General features: G+C 44.1%; 2 protein-coding genes across 6 annotated transcripts in view; both read left to right on the top strand.

The window, feature by feature from the left end:
• REPS1 (RALBP1 associated Eps domain containing 1) overlaps positions 1-16,619 on the top strand; it is a 499,053-nt gene that overhangs the window by 97,359 nt on the left and 385,075 nt on the right. The window lies entirely within an intron of this gene.
• Positions 2,595-16,619, top strand: part of NHSL1 (NHS like 1) — a 175,626-nt gene continuing 161,601 nt past the window's right edge. For all 5 annotated transcript variants that reach the window (XM_061378302.1, XM_061378303.1, XM_061378304.1 and 2 more), the window contains exon 1: positions 2,595-2,960. In XM_061378302.1, coding sequence (XP_061234286.1) covers positions 2,603-2,960 — 358 coding nt within the window. In that variant the 5' untranslated portion in view covers positions 2,595-2,602. The remainder of the gene's footprint in view (positions 2,961-16,619) is intronic.

The following is a 16,619-nucleotide window of genomic DNA, read 5'->3' on the forward strand; positions in this document are numbered from 1 at the left end:
TTCACTTGCAGTGGAATTCCGCTCACTCACAGTAGCTGAGGCTCTTTGCTATGTTTAGGTGTTACCTAAATTTTGGTTTCTTGTTATTATTCTCCCTCTCCTCAAACCTGGTTTAAATCCTTTTCCCTGCTTACAGATAGGAACATGCAAAAATAGTTGCAATACCAGGATTTGATGCGAATTTTCAGAAAGGCTGTTAGACTGGTAATTATTTCTTTTTTAAACTACCAATCACTAAAATTCAGAGTAAAAATCGGTAATTTTCAGTCAAACAAACATGCTCACGGTCTTATATGATATTCGCCCCAGCAGATAAGTTGCTGTGGGTTCTTTTCAGCTGACACCTGAATGAGTTCTTTGCTTGTGCTCTTCCTACTGTGTTTTATATTTAAGTCCACTTCATACTTGGTTTCCACATCACACTCCTACAACTTAAATAAAACATACAAAGGTATGCTCCTCTCAATTCAAGCATGTCAGTGAACAGGCCAGAGCTTTTATCAAACAACTATCCCAAACACGTCTAAGAAGTAATGAAGACATTATGTTCCAAAATAAAACCAGAAGAATTCACTATAAGAGAATGACTGCTTTCCATCCTCTGTTAATCAATCCTGACAGCTTCCCTGTTGAAAGACTATTGCTTAGGATTCCTTCTGTGCTTAAATGCCGTTTAGCCTGTTTGCACCATGTTCTTCTCATCAGGTTCTACAAATACTGCACATATGCACTCGGTGGTACTGTCTGTAACAGAAAATCAGTAGGAGCATTCCAAGTTGCAAAGTTATCCACTGGTAACCTATTTTGGACTGAGGTCTGAAGAAATACAGTTTTGTTCTTTATTTTTTTTAACTATATTGCATTGCTGGTTCCTTTTCTCACTCCCTCAGGAAAACCTGAAGATGAAAAACTTGATTAATGTAAGAGAAGAATTAGTCACTTGCAATTTTTGCATATGAGTATCACCCCTAAATGTGTTTCTTGTAGATCTTAACTCTTTTGCATGCCAGCAAGTCCTTGGTTTGTATTCCACTGCATGCAGACTTGCTCCCAGACTCCTCTATGCACCAAGGAGTTTCTGAAACACTACTGGCGGAATAGTTTTCTTCAGGTATCCCTTAAACAACCAAAGCTAAAACTACATATGAGAATCACTACAATATTTTGTTATAAATTATGTGTCCCCAGGATGCTAATGAAAGGACACAGTGGGTCTGTCTCTAGATCCTTCATTCCCCAGCTGATTCTCTTTCCTTCATCACTGAGATTCATCAGCTGCAGCAAACTACAGGGCAGGAGGGAACTGTACAGACACTTTTCCCCAAGGTCCTTTTCCTCAAGAAGAGAGGGATTGTGTTCCCCTCTTTATCATAGAGCAGGAGCTGGAGCCAGCAGGGCATTGTCCAATTAAAATTAAAGAGCAGCTGCTGACAGTTGCTAGTGGACTAAATTGGTTCTGTGGGGAATAGCTCATTAGAGCAGTCGTCCCGGTGAAGAGCTGGTTGTGTCTCGTAGGGGCTTCTATGGTTTAAACTTGCCTTTGGCCCATACCAGAACTACGCGCTGGGGTAACGTTTGGTGCTGCAACGCTCGATGTCATGCTGCCTGGTTCAGACTTTGCTTTTCCCACCTTAGCGTCGACCGTACTAAAAATTAACCACAAACAACAGTCGGAGCTCCGCTCACACGGCTACCCCCGTTTCCCAGGCCGGCTGCTCTTCCTCCCCTGCCTTGAGCAGCACCTCCGGCCAGACCTGCGGTGCAGGCGGGGAGGGGGCTGAGGCTTGGGGCGGAGGGGGGGACAGCGACGACCTTGCGCCATCTCTTGCTCGGCTCCTCTCTCCTGCCAGGGGGAGGCAGCGGGGCAGAAGCGGGCTGGTGTCCGCCGGGGGGCGGCGGGGCCGGCAGGGTGAGGTTCTGGCAGAGGCTCCAGTTCGGGGAGCCACAGGTAGGCGGCGGCCTCTTTTCCCAGGTTCGCGGAGGTTTTTTTCCCTTCCTCCCTCTCTCCTTCTCAGCTCTCGCTTTCCGGGTTGGGAGTTTGGTGCGCTCAGAAAAGTGCCTGCAACGGCGAGGGGTTCCCCAGGTGGGGCTGCTGCGGGCTCGCTTCTTTCTCCTCCCCCTCCCTCTGGCTGGCCTTCCTCCTTTGTGGCCGCATCCAGGGCGCTTCAGGCCCCCTTCCCACGCTTCCTCCTGCTCAGTCTCCGCTTCAGGGAGAGAAACACGGACTCTTTCCTGTCTCCCGGCCGCAGGGCAGCGCCGCTTTCCCCGCGCCCGCCGTGCGGCCCCGCTCCGCTCCCTCCCTCTCCTCCCGCCTCTCGGGGCCGCTCCCGCCCCCGGGGCCGCTCCCGCACATGGGCGCCGAGCGGGGCTCCGCCGAGGCGGCGGCAGCAGCGGCTGTTCTTGCCCAGCCCCGGAGCTCGTAGCCCGGCCGCCCTCCCGCCCCGATTCATTTGTTGTTGTTCTCCCTCCCTCTTTCTCTCTCTGCTCTCTCTGAACTTTTGTCACCGCGGCCGCTGCGCGGATGAAGACTTTTCGCGGCGGGGACGCCTAGCTTCTCCCCCCTCCCAGCCGTGCCCTATACTGCCCGCCTTCCCCCGCCGCGATGCCGTTCCCCCTGCGGACCCTGGAGCCACTGAAGCTGTGCAGGTTGGAGGAGGCCGGCGGGGATGGCGCGGAGCGGGGCGGCCCGGCGCCGGGGGACCCCTCCGGGGCGGCGGAGGGGGGCGCCGGGCGCCGCCGGGGCGCGGTGCCGCTCTTCGGGGCGCTGGAGCAGGTCAGCTCGTACGCGCTGGTGTCGCTGCTCATGCAGCTCTCCGACCTCTCCCGCTGCGCCGGCGACATCTTCGGCGGGATCCTCAGCGAGGCGGACTCCCTCTGCCATCGCAACGCCCGGCTCCAGCGCCGCCTCGGCGCACTGGAGGCGCTCCTTGCCCGCCTCGACCACCGCAAAGTCAAGATCCGTAAGTGAGACCCTTCCCGTTCACCGGGCCGGGTGGCGGGGGGATCGGCCGGGGTGGGTGCTCGGCGGGCTTTGCGTTATTCATTTATTCATCCTTGTAAGGAAGACAAAAAAGAGGGACACTTAAGCATCCTCCTTTCGCCCGTCCCTTGTTCAGGTGGTGGTACCTGGCCCCGCCGCGGCTCCTCCCGGGTACCCGCCGACTGCGGCGCGACCTGTCCCCCTTCCAGTGACACCGGCCCCGGGATTCGTCGCGGCGGCTCCGGCGCTGGCTGCCGCCCGGGCGGGGAGGTGTCAGCGTGCGGGGCTGGTGGTGCGGGTGTTTCCCCGCTGCCGCTCTCTAGCAGAGCGCTAATCCACCACTGGAAGGGTGTCTGCGGCGGGGGCAGCCGGCGGCCGGTACTGCCGGTAGTGCCGGCGCGGGGAGGCTTTAGCCGGGAGATAGCGCGGGGATCCTAAGGCAGGGCTGGGTGGGTTGGTTTGTATGTTTATGCCGGGTTTGCGCTAGACTTCGGCTCAGCCGCGCTTCTGACAGGTCAGCCCACATGCCTGATTAATTCTTTTGTATGTGCATGGGAAAACCTCAGTAAATAGAAACCTGGAGGTACTTTGCAGCTGGTTTTATATCTCTGGGCTCCCCCGAGCTCCTGTTCCGTGTGCAGAACTGATCCCAAGTTTGTATTTTCAACTTCATGAGGAGCACAAGCAGCCAGATACAGATTCAGCTTAGGACGACTCCTAAGTAGTGGCAGTATGGGGTAGTGCTTGTTCAGTTTCTTTCTGAGCCTGTAAAGTGGTCCTCAGAAGCGACTAACTGTACATCTACATAGAGTTACAGGAAGTTTTTTTCTGAGCTTGGTTCAGCTTTGGAGAAAGGATCCTGTAAAATCTGCTACATGGAGTTTCATTACTGCTCCCTGCAGACCAAGTGAAAGAAGGCTTGCGACATCAGCTTAGCTGTCTCAATGTGTTGGAAACATTCAGGCATCCAAAGAACTATGTTGCAACTTCTGGGACAGCTGTGTAAGGTATAAGCTGATTTTAAATAGGATTGCTGCTCAGAGACCACCGGTAGTGATCTGTAGTTCATTGCAGAACTATTCCTCATGGAATACTTCATTGTATGATTCCTCCAAAGGAGAAAGCCTTCATCACCCTTACCCATAGGCGATTTCTGCAGGTTGTAAGCATTAGGCTAAAGTTTTGAGATAACCCGTTTGTAACTGCTTGATAAACTTAAGGAGCTTTTCTTCCTCACCAAGACAGGTTTATCCTCTTCTGCCAATATAGTTGTGGTAGTTTGGCATGGCATGATGCTGTCAGACTTGAAGTGAGAATGTTCTATCACTGGGGATACTGCAGTATGGTGCTTTATTACATTGATGCCCTGATAGAAAGCAGTCTTTATTTATCTCTATTTTAAATAGGGAGCTAATTGCTACTGTACACTGATGTAATACATCTGGAGGGAAGAGTAAAATAAGGCTAGTGCTGCACTGTGCAAACCATGACATTTTACATGTATCAGACAGTTATTCTATTTGCTCTTTGTCATCGTTTTGCACAAGTTAAATATTTGCTACTTTTTTAATCACAGCTCAGTTCTTTGAGCTAAGCCTCTTATTGCTTTTAATTTGATGATCTTTGCTCTTGTCATTTCAATTCCCAAAACTGGACTCTGCTCTTACGTTTGGCCTTCTCCATTTGGTTTTAAATTCTTTGGTAAGTGGTGTCTCTGCTGTCAAGTTTGATTTTGCTACTTACCAGCTGCATCGCTGCTGCTAATAGTTTCTTTCTAAAGATTTTATTTATTAAAGTCAAGGGAAATTAATGATTTCTTTTTAATATTTCTTTAATTATATGAAACACATCTTTTTTTTTTAAAAAAAAAAAGGAAGAGTTCTTTATTTGCCTATGGGTTGCAAGGAATTGGGAATTTATGTGTAGGCTAAGCATGTTGATGTGAAGTTGCACATAAAGAGATGTCAGTTCTTTCTTATATGCTTTCTGGATGTTGTAATCTGGCCAGGGAGGTCAGGTGGGATGATCAGTTGTAGTTAGCATCATGAATGTCTCTATAATGCAAGCCGTCAAGGCTCATCTGCAAGTTTAACACTGTTCCTGGCATTAAAGGGAAATATCTGCAAAACAAAGAGAATGGTTCAATAATGCTGGCTTTGTCTGGGGACAGTGACAAGGGGGATTTTTCCTTCCCGGTTTTGAAGATACTGAAGCTTCATGGAGAAAGCTCTTTGCTGTTATGGGACTATAAGAACATCAAGGATTGTAAGCAAATTTAGTTGCTTTCCCATTTACTAGATTCTTATTGCTCATAAACCTTTCCTTGTGGGGAAAATATTGGAAGCTACTGTATCACTTGTGGTAACATGATGTTGTATCAGATGACTTAAGTATTTTGCTCTGGCTTTCAGGATGAGGGGATAGGACAGTGTACACCTGCTTTTCAAATCACGGGTAATTTCTACTTGAATAAATGGCTTTTGTTCTCTTTGTGAGGCCCAGACAATAATTTCTTCTTGGAACTGGAGGTCACAGGATGACTTTTGTGATCCCAGCATGAGCTTATATGGGAAGGACCAGAAGAGGACTAGTGAACTTCAGATCTGGGTTACAAAAACTTCTTGGAAAGTAGCTGCAGAATGGCATCCAGTATAAGCTATGCTACATATGTCCCTGGTGCTTGGGAAAGTACAAACTTTGAAATTGCAAGGGGTTTTTATTTGTGTACTATCATCATTCTGTTGCAAAGTAATGTTTCTACGTAGTATCCTTCAGATAACAGGGGTCCATTAGTGTTTGTGCCTTGCTGAGCAGGGGTAGGGGTGTGAGGGAGGGAAAGCAGGCAGAACAAAGCTCTTTGTCTTCAGTTAGTCATTCTTCACAGTCATGGACTATGCTTGCTTGTCTGGCTGTACGCTGTGTCCTTGTGTGTGTGTAGGATCCATATGCTCCCAGATACACATACGGGGTTATTCATGGGTGAATGTGTCTTGAATGATCTCTGCTGTTTCTCTTGTGTTATGTCCTCTTTGGTACCCTGTAGCAAATGCATTAGTCCTAGTACATCCATTTGTTGCACATTTGAAAGAACTTTCTGATGTAGCAAACTAGTTAATAATGTGCTGTGTTGCAGTAGGTGCTATGTCTTTGCAACCCATACTAGGGGAAACTTCCTCATCTATCAAGACTGGCTGGACTTCTGCCATGCCCTTTGACTAGGATGCCTGCTTTTCAAGGGGCTTGTATTAGTGTGCTACATGCACCTCGTGAAGTTTAATTTCATGGCAGCTTCAGGATTTTGAAGGTAGCTCTCAGCTCTGTGATCTTAGCAATGGTTGGTTTTTTCAAGGTTCGGTGCTGATGTTGGGGTTCAGTGGAACGGTTCAGCACTCTCTGGTTTGGTTTGGCTGTCTTAAACTTTCCAATTAGGGTGGTGGAGAAGTTTCTCTTATGTTCCCGAGCTGAGAAACTTGTACCTGACTCTGTTTCAATACAAGGGTATTTTTAAGGCCATTTAGTAAAACGCTTTCCCAACACGTATTTGGGCTTTGCATGACAAGCAGTGTGTTGTGCCATAAGAAGGGACATGAAAATATGATGAGACACGTTCCTGTGGGGCCAGTGACTGGTTTATAACTCATGGTGGTTTATAATACTCAAGTGTAGCTTGCAGTACCTGTGACCTTAGTTTAACTGTGCTAGCCATGTCTAGAGAATTAATGACTTCAGTGCTTTTATTTAAACAGTCTTTCATCAGGTTTTCATTAAGCTTATGTGCTTTTCTGTTTGTGTGGTGTTTTGTTATATGTTTCCAGCATCCAGCTGCTGTAATATGTTTTACACCGTGGAACTTGCCTAACAGCTTTTCATCTTCCACCTTCTAGCAGTGTGCATCTGTAGCAGTGATCTAGGATTAGGTGATGTAGTTTTCATCACTTTCAGTTCTCTAACGTAAGGGTGAGTGAGGACAAGTGCAGCTTTGAAGTGATCACAGCTCATCAAAAGGCATGTATGGTGGCAGCAAAGAAATGTTGCATGAATTACAAGGCCAGCTCTTGGGAAGCACTGTGAAGTTTTAAACAGTCATTGTTTTCAATAGGGCATGAAGAAGGACATTTTTTTCTGTTCATGTCTTCTACCATCTGCAGATTCTTATGCCAGATGTAATATTGCTGTTCTTCCCTGTGGATCCTGGTGGTTTGTCAGACTGAAAGCCTGTCCCTTCATTTTCTAGGCTATTTATTTTTAGTCTTTCTGAAGAGATGTTTGGAGAGAAATGCTGGGAGGTTAACCTAATGACAACTTACGGTTCAGCTTCTCCAGTAGTAGGATGGGGTTTGGCCAGTTGTACCTCCTATCCTAACAAGAAGAAACTGATTCTGTGGAAGGGAGGAAATGCTACCTCCTAATTAGCGTTGTTGTTGTTTAAAATCCTTCAGTTTTGGTTTTAAAGGCACAGCATAATCATTTGATGTCCATGCAGAATATATACACATATGCATGTATCCCCCCATCCCCCCCCCCCAAGTTTAAGTACATTAATGCAAGAGAGCTGGGGGGATGGGAAGTATGGCTTTCTATTTGTCTGCATGATGGAAGGACAATCCAGTTTACACTTCATCTCCTGCTATTTTGTTTAGTAGGTGTTTTCCACTCTTTGTGTGCAAGGCAGTACTGGAGCACATTTCCTGCTTCAGCCGAACAGGAAGCTTTATTCAGCTTATTCCTAGGGAAACCCCTCCTCCATCCCTGGCCACCAAAAATGAACGTTTTACAAGGCAGTATCAGCAGTAGGCAGGAGATGAATGGGTTGGCTGACTTGCTGGGCTTTCAGTAGCTTCTGGTGTAAGGATAGAGTGTACAATGTATTTCTCATCTTGTAATAATAAGAAGAAACCTTGTTTTCCTTCAAGAAGGAAAAGGTTTAGGCAAAAAAAGGCCCCAAACCCAAACAAAACACACAGCCCCCACCAGAAAGAAGACAAACTCTCAAAAAACCCCAAAACACGCCACAACCAAAAACCCCAAACCAACCACAAAAACCATGGTGTGCTGTTGAGGAAGCTTTGGTGAGAAAGGACTGACTTTTAGGTGGATAATTCTGTTCTAGCCCTATTTGGGAGCTACAGTTCAGCTATGATATTCTGCAGATGCTTGAGGTGGCTGTGCGCTGTGATACTTTTCTTCTCTCTGTTGCTGTGCAATGCAAAGATTCAGCAGCGAAGTTCAAACCCTGTTAAACAGTTCGTTGCCAAGTTCCCCTTGGATTAAAAGAAGAAGAAATTTTCTCTGTTACCCTATTGTAGTTACTCGGGTTGCCATTCAGAAGTGATATAACTCTTGTTTTATTTAGCTGGTGCAAGACTAATTATCTGTGGAGATTCAACCTGGTCCAAAGGAGATTTCATTTGAAATAAGCAGGAAGAAAGTCCAAGTTAGGAAAAGATTTCCCATGGGGACGGTGGGCCAAGTTGCTGTCCTGCTGCGTGGCAAAGCTCCAGCTGAATTCAGTGTGGTGAGGGTTTAGCTTGCCGTTTTGAAAACAGTTGACACTCTTTGGCTGAAATGTAGGGCTGCTTTGTACGTTTCTCAGAGCCCATTATACACCACCTATGAACGTTTATTTCCGTAGATCTTATGATTGGCTTGATCCTTGAGGAAAAGGGTGTTTAGGAGAGGTAGTTAATGAATTAAGCTTGCTTGTCTTTACTTGTTTTAAATTAGGATCTATTTTGAAGGTTCCTGGATATTTTAGGGTAGAATGTCCTCAGAAGTTTCTCTTCCTATTGGTATTGGCACAGTCTCAGCTTGGCTATGTACAAGCCAGTAATCTTGGTCTTGTGGGCTTTTCTCCTAAGCTGCTAATATGAAGCTCCTGTAGAAGAGGCATTTTTTGGGTAAACCTATTCACAAACATAAAACAACACAGTGGAAAGCCACTGAAATTCCTCAAAACCTCTGTACTGGAATTTAAACAAGCCTTTAATCAGTGAAGAGTCAGATGAGGCTTTTCAGGGGGATGGGGAGCAGATTATCCCAGACATCTTAGTGATTCCTGCACCTTCTGCTTTTAGTGCTGGCTGCCATCAGCCACACAATGTTGCTGAGGCCAGATTTACTATGGTGATTTCTGATCTTTTTCTGTATTTCTGGGTGAAGGAGAGGCAATTCCCCTTTCCTCATCTTTCTTCCCTTCACCTCCTGCATGTCCAAATAAATAATACCATAAATGAGGGGATGTGCTTTGGTTCCTGTTAGCAGGATCATTACTGTAGCACAAACAGAAAGAGAGATTGAGAAATAGAAGGAATTAAAAAATGCACATTGAAGGCTTGGCAATTATGCAAAGTGCCAGTTTCTTTTGTAGTCATAAACTAGCTATCAGCAGGAAAGATCAAAGCTGTCCACCCTAACAGTTAACAAGATCGATTAAGCATGGTAATTAAATGTTGTTCTCAGCCGTAGGTTGGACAGGAAACCTCCTGCTGGTTGGATGGCAGTCTCCAGAGAGCCTGGATGACATGCCACTTAAGAGACTAGGAAAAATACCTTTCTACCTGTGGGTGAAGCACAGATTAATGTGGGTGGACTTTGCAAGTTGTTTGTATTTATATCATACTGTGTTTTAGCTGGGCAGGGCTGCTTCTGGCTTCGGGCTGTCATGGTTTTTTACTTTGTCATTTGTGAATTATGGTGTGTTAAGTCAGGTTGTTTTTATTTATTTATTTATTGGCCTCTTGTCCTTTAATCAGCATTGTGCATATGAGATTTTGTTGCTCTTTGAGAACTATGAATCGTTAGAATATGAACGTTTAAGGTCCTCCTGAATGTGGTTGGACTTACGTCACTGTGCAATCTGGAGGCAGGTAGTTACACCTGCAAAGAGACAGTGCCAAGTAATTGCTTTGCCATGGCTCTGCTTGGTAATTTCCCTGTTGGAGCCACTGGTCTGCACACTTTTTAGGTTAAGGCCTGATTGTTATTTTTTTCTCCCTTCCTCCTCTCTTATATCTTCTCTTCCTCCTTTTCTTCAGTAGTTCAGGCTCCCCACCCTAGGTGTACTCTGAGCTGTCTCTCCATGTCCAGTCCAGCCTGCTCTGAGGTGTGACAGTTTCAGTGCCTGCACCTCGCCAGTTGTGTTCTGCCTGATAAAACTGATCTTGGGCATCTCCCCTTCCTCAGATGCAACACCCTCTGCATGCCTGGTAGGATTTGGGAGGAAGGAGGTGAAGGGAATGGGAGGAAGAGAAAAGAAAGGATGAAATTTGATGGAGCTTCTGGCTTTCTCATGACACTCCCCTTCTCATGGCACCCCCCTTCTCACTCCTCCATGTCAGCATTACCTCCAGTGTAAGGCCTTCCTGGCTGGGGTTGTAGGACAGTGGATAACCCCGTAGTAATCCTGTCCAAGTATGTCCCTTTGTTCATTTTTAATGCTTCCCTTCCAAACACAGAGTTGTCTACTGCTCTGCTTTCAGAGTATAAATTGAGAACAAAACTATTTACACCATTACAGTTGTGGAAGCAAGAGTATCTAGTTATTACTTGACAAAAAAAACCCCAAACCAAACAAACTCAAAGATACTTCAGTGTGTATTTGTGTCTGAGCTCTTACAACTTTTGAACTGAAAGGACACCTTAATGTTTCAGTAGGTTGTATTTCCCTCATCTACATGTGAGCAAGCAGCAGCTCTGTTTTAATCTGAAATTTAACATCTTGACAACCAGTAGATCTGTTAAGTTAGTTAATTGGATATTCCTTTAACTGGAATCAGGCTGTAGTCTAAGCAAATTTTGATTACGATCATATTTTTTGTTTTTAATTAAGCTGCTGTGTTTCAGAGATTAGGTCTATACCAGACGTCTCCTGAAACAAATTGCAAAATTGATGCTATCTGAAGAGTTAGGCCACTTAATTTTTCTATTAGCAGTACATACTGATGTAAATCATAATGGAAAAAATGATGAAGATTTCAAGTGTATTGCTTTGGGTGACAGTGGCGGTTCTTTATTTTATTTTATTCTCCTGGCGGTATGTCCAAGTGGAACGTATGTTCTTGCTGCTCACAGTTTTTTTTCTTTTTAGTGTCAAAATGCTGCCTAAGGAACAGCCTTCATCAGCTTTTAAGCGGTGGGATAAATATTGCTGTTCACTGGCTTACATACATTTTTGTGTTTGGTTGTTATTTGGGTCAGCTTTCTCAACAGCTTGGGTTTGAGTAAGAAAGCAAGTTCAGTCTTTCTCTTGGCAAACAGACATCTGTCTTCTGTTTTCTACTGCGGAGAGTTTTGGCTTTTGGCAACAGATGAGTTTGCTTACGAGAGGCTTAGCAGGGCCTAAGAGGAGTGCTTTGTGGGTTATCTCGACTGGCACCTTTTGTTCCTGTTGTATGGGAGGAAGGAGCTCCCAAGTGAGTGGTGTTGGCTTTCCCTTCCTATTCAATATCTAGATGATGATGAGTAACCAAATATGTTTGAGTGGCTTGAAAAAACAAGTCATGTTAGCAAATGTGGTATCTTTGAATGTTAAAAAGAAAAACTCAAAATGTTGTTAGCCACATTGTTCTTAGAAGTGCTTAAAACATTCTGAATTAGAGAAAAGAAGCCAGCTACCAGGAAATGGGAACAAGCTCTTACAAAACTTACCTAAACCATTCCCTTTTTTGTTAGCTGTGGTCCTTGATTTCCAGTTTAGAAGAAAGACAGTGCAAGCAAAGCTTGATTGATTACACAGCAAGATTCTCCTCTCCCTCCCCCTCCTTTCTGGACATGAAGCAAATAAAATCCTTTTTTCTCAAATTTTGAATGATTTTTTCCTGCCTTCAACATATACGCTACACACCAGAAGGCCAGGAATCCTGGGATTTCTGGAAGTAATCAGTCTTGAGATATATGCTAATGCGTTTATGAACAATAATGCAATGAAATATATGTTTATAGTCTCCTTTACGCTATTTTGATTTGGAGTGTTGCAAAGATGGAGGCCCTGTTTTGTGAGCTTTAATGCTTAGAATATGAGAAAGAACTTGGCAAGTTTGGTTTATGTGCGTTACGAGGGAGAAAGAATGAAAATACCGTCATGTTTGTAATATGCCTCGGTGTGTTTAGATGCAGTTTTCTAGAACTTGTTCATTAAACCATTTTCTTACTCTATTAAAATAAAGGTAGATAGTTACTGTGTGGCTCCTCTTGCTAATTTTTTTTGTTTAATAGCGTGTGTATGCAATAGAGTATCAAGAGCTTTATATAAGATAGCAGCATATTTATCACCAAAAGTCAGCTTGCATGGCTGAATGGATGCCATAGGGAACGGGTAGGGTAGGAAATAGAAGGGTGACAATGGGGGAAGATACCATTTGTGTTTGGGAGCCTGATGGAAGGCAAGATACAGGAAGCTGGAATAACAGCTGATTTCCCCAGAGCCAACACCCTTCCCCATATCTCTGGCTGCTACCCTCGGAGTGGGGAGCATGTGCTGTCCTGTTGGGCAGGTTGGGATGGCCGAAGCCCCGTGGGGAGCAGTCCTGCAGGGAATGGGGCCCTGACCGTCTTAGGCTGCAGCTGGGCTCAGCCCCAGTTGTGCAACATGTGCCAAAGTGTTTCTGCCTCCGCGCTTGCTGAAATCCCGGGTAACATTGTGTAGGGTTCACCTTGTCCTGGAGAGGCAAAGCATGATCTTAACAAGGATGATTTAAATGTAAACAGATTATTGCAGCTGATTTTGAAATTAGAGTTGCAGTTGTAATTATGTAATAATTATAAAATGTATGGAATTGTAATCTGTAATTGTGATCTTTACCTTCAGGAAAGGCAGGGAAGCTGGAGAAAGGGAGTGAGTGTGAGCCAGTTCTCTTGCCCTGCCTTGTCTTGGTGGCTGGCGGTAGGATGGGGCTGCCCTTCAGTGAGAAGTGCCCTTCACGCAGAGGAGGGAGGCTGTGCATGCTTATCCTGAAGGAAGGTGAAACTGCAGTGTTGGCCTATTTGCAATCGCAAATTTCCTTAAAACATTAGAAAGCACTTACTCAGTACAGCCACAATACCAATTTAACTGTGAGCATAAGGCTTTTTTGCCCAAGAGAGTTTAGTCTTAACACATACAAGTCAAGGTAGAAGATGGCAATTTAGTTAAGTGTGGTTTGAAAAGGTCTGTTTTGAAGAACCCGAAGTTTCACAATAGTTATGGGCCTTCTTGAGGTTTGCAAGAAGAACAGGTAATTAGAAATCCATGGAGTGTTTGCCTGGGGTGAAGAATACCACAAACACATAGAGCTCTTGGTATTTTGTAGTTTGTCATGTTACAAGAGCCTCTGTTTGCTCTGTATCTGCTACAGAGACATTGTGTCTACTTGATGGTAATGAAGACCAAAACCATCTGCACTATTTATTATCCTGCCTGTTCCTGCTCGTTGCTGAGCTTGGCTTGAATTCTGTAATTTGTGATGTCCCTTCTGAAGAGTGTGGTATGTAGCTTGCGAGGGAGTGCTCTGCAAGGCGTGTTGTTTTGACCCTGTTGCTCTAACAGAGCATGTTTTCCTCTCCCACCCCTTTTCCCAACACACAAAATACAGTAGCTTTTTTCTTATGAGCCATTTTGTTCTGTTAATAATCTTGCTGACAAATTGTGAAACTTGCTGCAGTCTGAAATTAGCATCATCTTGTAAATGGTAGGATGAAGGGAATGTAATTTAGCTTTGTACATAGAGGTAACGTGCTGCAGGTTAGCACATTAAATATTTAAATGATTTAAATGCATTGTGAGGTGCAATTGGTAGAAAAGTGAATTAGGTAATGACAGACAAAAGCCTGTCTTCATCTGAGCTCCTGTCAGCTTGGCATGTTTGTGCTTCATTGGCTTTATCACTGGTTATGTCTATATGGTATTTCTAAGCTATTTTATAAGCCACTAATAACTATGATTATTATTATGATACAGATAAAATATGAATAAACTTAATCCTGAAGACAAATGAAAGTGTGGGTGAATTTCTAGTATAAGTTTGAGCTTACCAGGGAGAACCCCAGAATATCTCAGCATTTCAGAGAAATAACAAATTGGAAAAGTCACTGCCTGACAAAAGGTGAATAGCAGCCTTTGGTATGAACTCTGTAGGAAAACACTGAAGTGACCAGAGTCTTTCTCATCACTTAGCCTGAAAGCCCTGTGTGATCTCAGTGAACACTAGAGCACAGTCTCCACTTACAGGGTGTTGTAAAAGATGCTTGAACTGTGTGCTGTTTACTGCAGTACCTTTTCTTATTTCTGCACACACACACCCTTGGCGGCTGTTGTTGAAGCTGTGACTGCATGAGTTGGAATGGAATGAACATTTTCAAGGAACAGTTCTCAGCACTGCTTGAGCACTCACCAGAGATGATGCTTTGAGAGCTTTGGAACTGAAAAGCTAAACATTCTTTGTGGTCATTTAAATCTCAGAATCCCAGGTGTGGGATAGCACCTCTGGAGATCATAGAACAGTTTGTGTTGGAAGGGACCTATAAAAGTAATTTAGTTCACTAGACCAGGTTGCTCAAAGCCCTGTCCAACCTGACCTTGAACACTTTCAGGGATGGCACATCCACCACCTCTCTGGGCAACCTGTGCCAGGGTTTCACCACCATCGCTGTGAAAAATGTCTTCCTTATATGTAGTCTAAATCTACTCTTTTTTAGTTTAAAACCATTACCCTTGTCCTGTCTTATCAGGACAACAGGCCCTGATAAGAAGTTAGTTCCCACCTTTCTTATAAGACCCACTGAAGTATTGAAAGGCTGCTATAACCAGCCAAGACGGGCAACCTAATCGAGAGAACTGGGGTACTCTGTGGCCCTAGGTAAATGTCTTAGCACATTTATCTGAAAAAGAATGGTTAAGGGAGGGTGTTAGTTAAGTAACAAAATTAGCTAGTTAACAAAATCAAGAAGCCAAAAATAACATTTTTAAAGATTATAGTTTAAAAAATTAAAATTTAAAATTTTAAAATTGTATAATCAAAATTATATAATTATTGACTGGAGGACTTGTACCTGTGCAGTGCTTCCTTGGAAGAGCTTTAATACTCTCCGTGAAATACCTGCTGCTTCTCCTGAAAGTCAGGGTGGTAAACCTGATCTCAGATGGAAACCACCTCCAGTGGTGATAGTGGAAACTATTTCCAGTGTCTCACCTTACAGATACGGTCGACAATGTACCTTAGAGAGTGAAAAGCACTTGGTGTTCACAGGAGGAGTCCTGAACAACCATGCTGCATGCTTAAGAATTTCAGCAGCGGCTTCTTTTTGAAACCCTGACAAAGATTCCTGGCTGGGTTTTTGGAAGCTGCCTAGGATCTAGGTTACATTAATACAATCCCCCCCTCCCCCCCCCTTTTTTTTTTTTTTTCTTGCTGATGGGAACTTTATAAAGGAGGTTGGAAAAGAATCCGTGTAGTTCTGTTCATCTTGCTTGAGGCAAGTGAGTGCCCTCCAATGAGAATTATAAGAAACACTTTTTTCATCATCCACCACAGCAGCCGATCAAATAAAGTAGTTCTTGGTGTCCTGAGTTGCTGCTAATTAAATGCATTTCTTATCCTTCTCCTGAGTAAGCACTGCTTTAGGCTGACTTAATTGCCAGGGCTTCATATGTCTGATGGTGCTTTAAAAGAAACTTGTGATTTAAAGGCCAAATAAAAGCTATTGGAGAGAAATAACTTATTTTAAGATGTTTCTGTTAGACTGCAGGATTATCTGGCATTTTACATAACCTATTACACACATGGACAGCAAACTGTTATTATACATGCATATTTTTTTTTCCAATGAAAGTTCATAAACTCTTGTTAAATTGTCCAAACTCACATGGAGGAAGCCAAACTGGTATTTGATAAAGCTATGTTTAAAGCTCTTGGCAGGACATGTCCCATACAAAAGATGTTATGTGTAAGCTCTTGGAAGAAAGCTTTAAGAAGTTTTGAGATGACGATTCTAAAGACTACCAGATTATCCTAAAATTAAGACATTTGCATACTAGATCACAGTTTTGTGTCAGAGTTCTCTTATCTTACACCATCATTGTACTGTACATGTAAATTGACCTTTTTTGTTACTGGCACCTCTGGGAAATATCCACTGGATAAGCTTGTAATCTCAGGTATTTGGCACCTCTGTGCTTTCAGCCATGGAACCTTGCAAAAATGGGGCTCACTGAAAAGTCTGCCCTTAACTATTTGAGCATAATGAGTGATTTTTTTTATTTTTTTTCCCCTATTGTGTTTCTAAGGAGCATAGTCACAGCCTGTGGAATACATCCTGTTTTCTCTGCTGCAATGAAACCCTTGCTTTTCATTTGGAATGCCTACTATTTTCCTTCTTTGTTAAGGCTGCCCACATCTGACCTAGGACTTCATAAGCCAAAGGCTAAGAGATGTGTTCTTTTGTTTTTGTAACAGAGAGGAAAAGGTTGTTCTTTTTTAAACCAGTTGTTTTCCCTTGGGTGTTTTCAATCAAACTGTGTGTGTCAAAAAAAAACAAGCCCTAAACCGATATCCCCTCTCCCTGCCCCCCCCCAAAAAAAAAACCCAAACAAAACCAACCAAAGCAATCAGTCAACCAACAAAAAACAGCTAAACAACAAAAAAGCCCCACCAGGTGAAAACAACTG

Source organism: Neopsephotus bourkii, unplaced genomic scaffold, assembly GCF_033783945.1.
Source record: "Neopsephotus bourkii isolate Nb327-2 ecotype Australia unplaced genomic scaffold, CSIRO-AGI_Nbou_v1 NB_1765, whole genome shotgun sequence".
NCBI lineage: Eukaryota > Metazoa > Chordata > Aves > Psittaciformes > Psittacidae > Neopsephotus > Neopsephotus bourkii.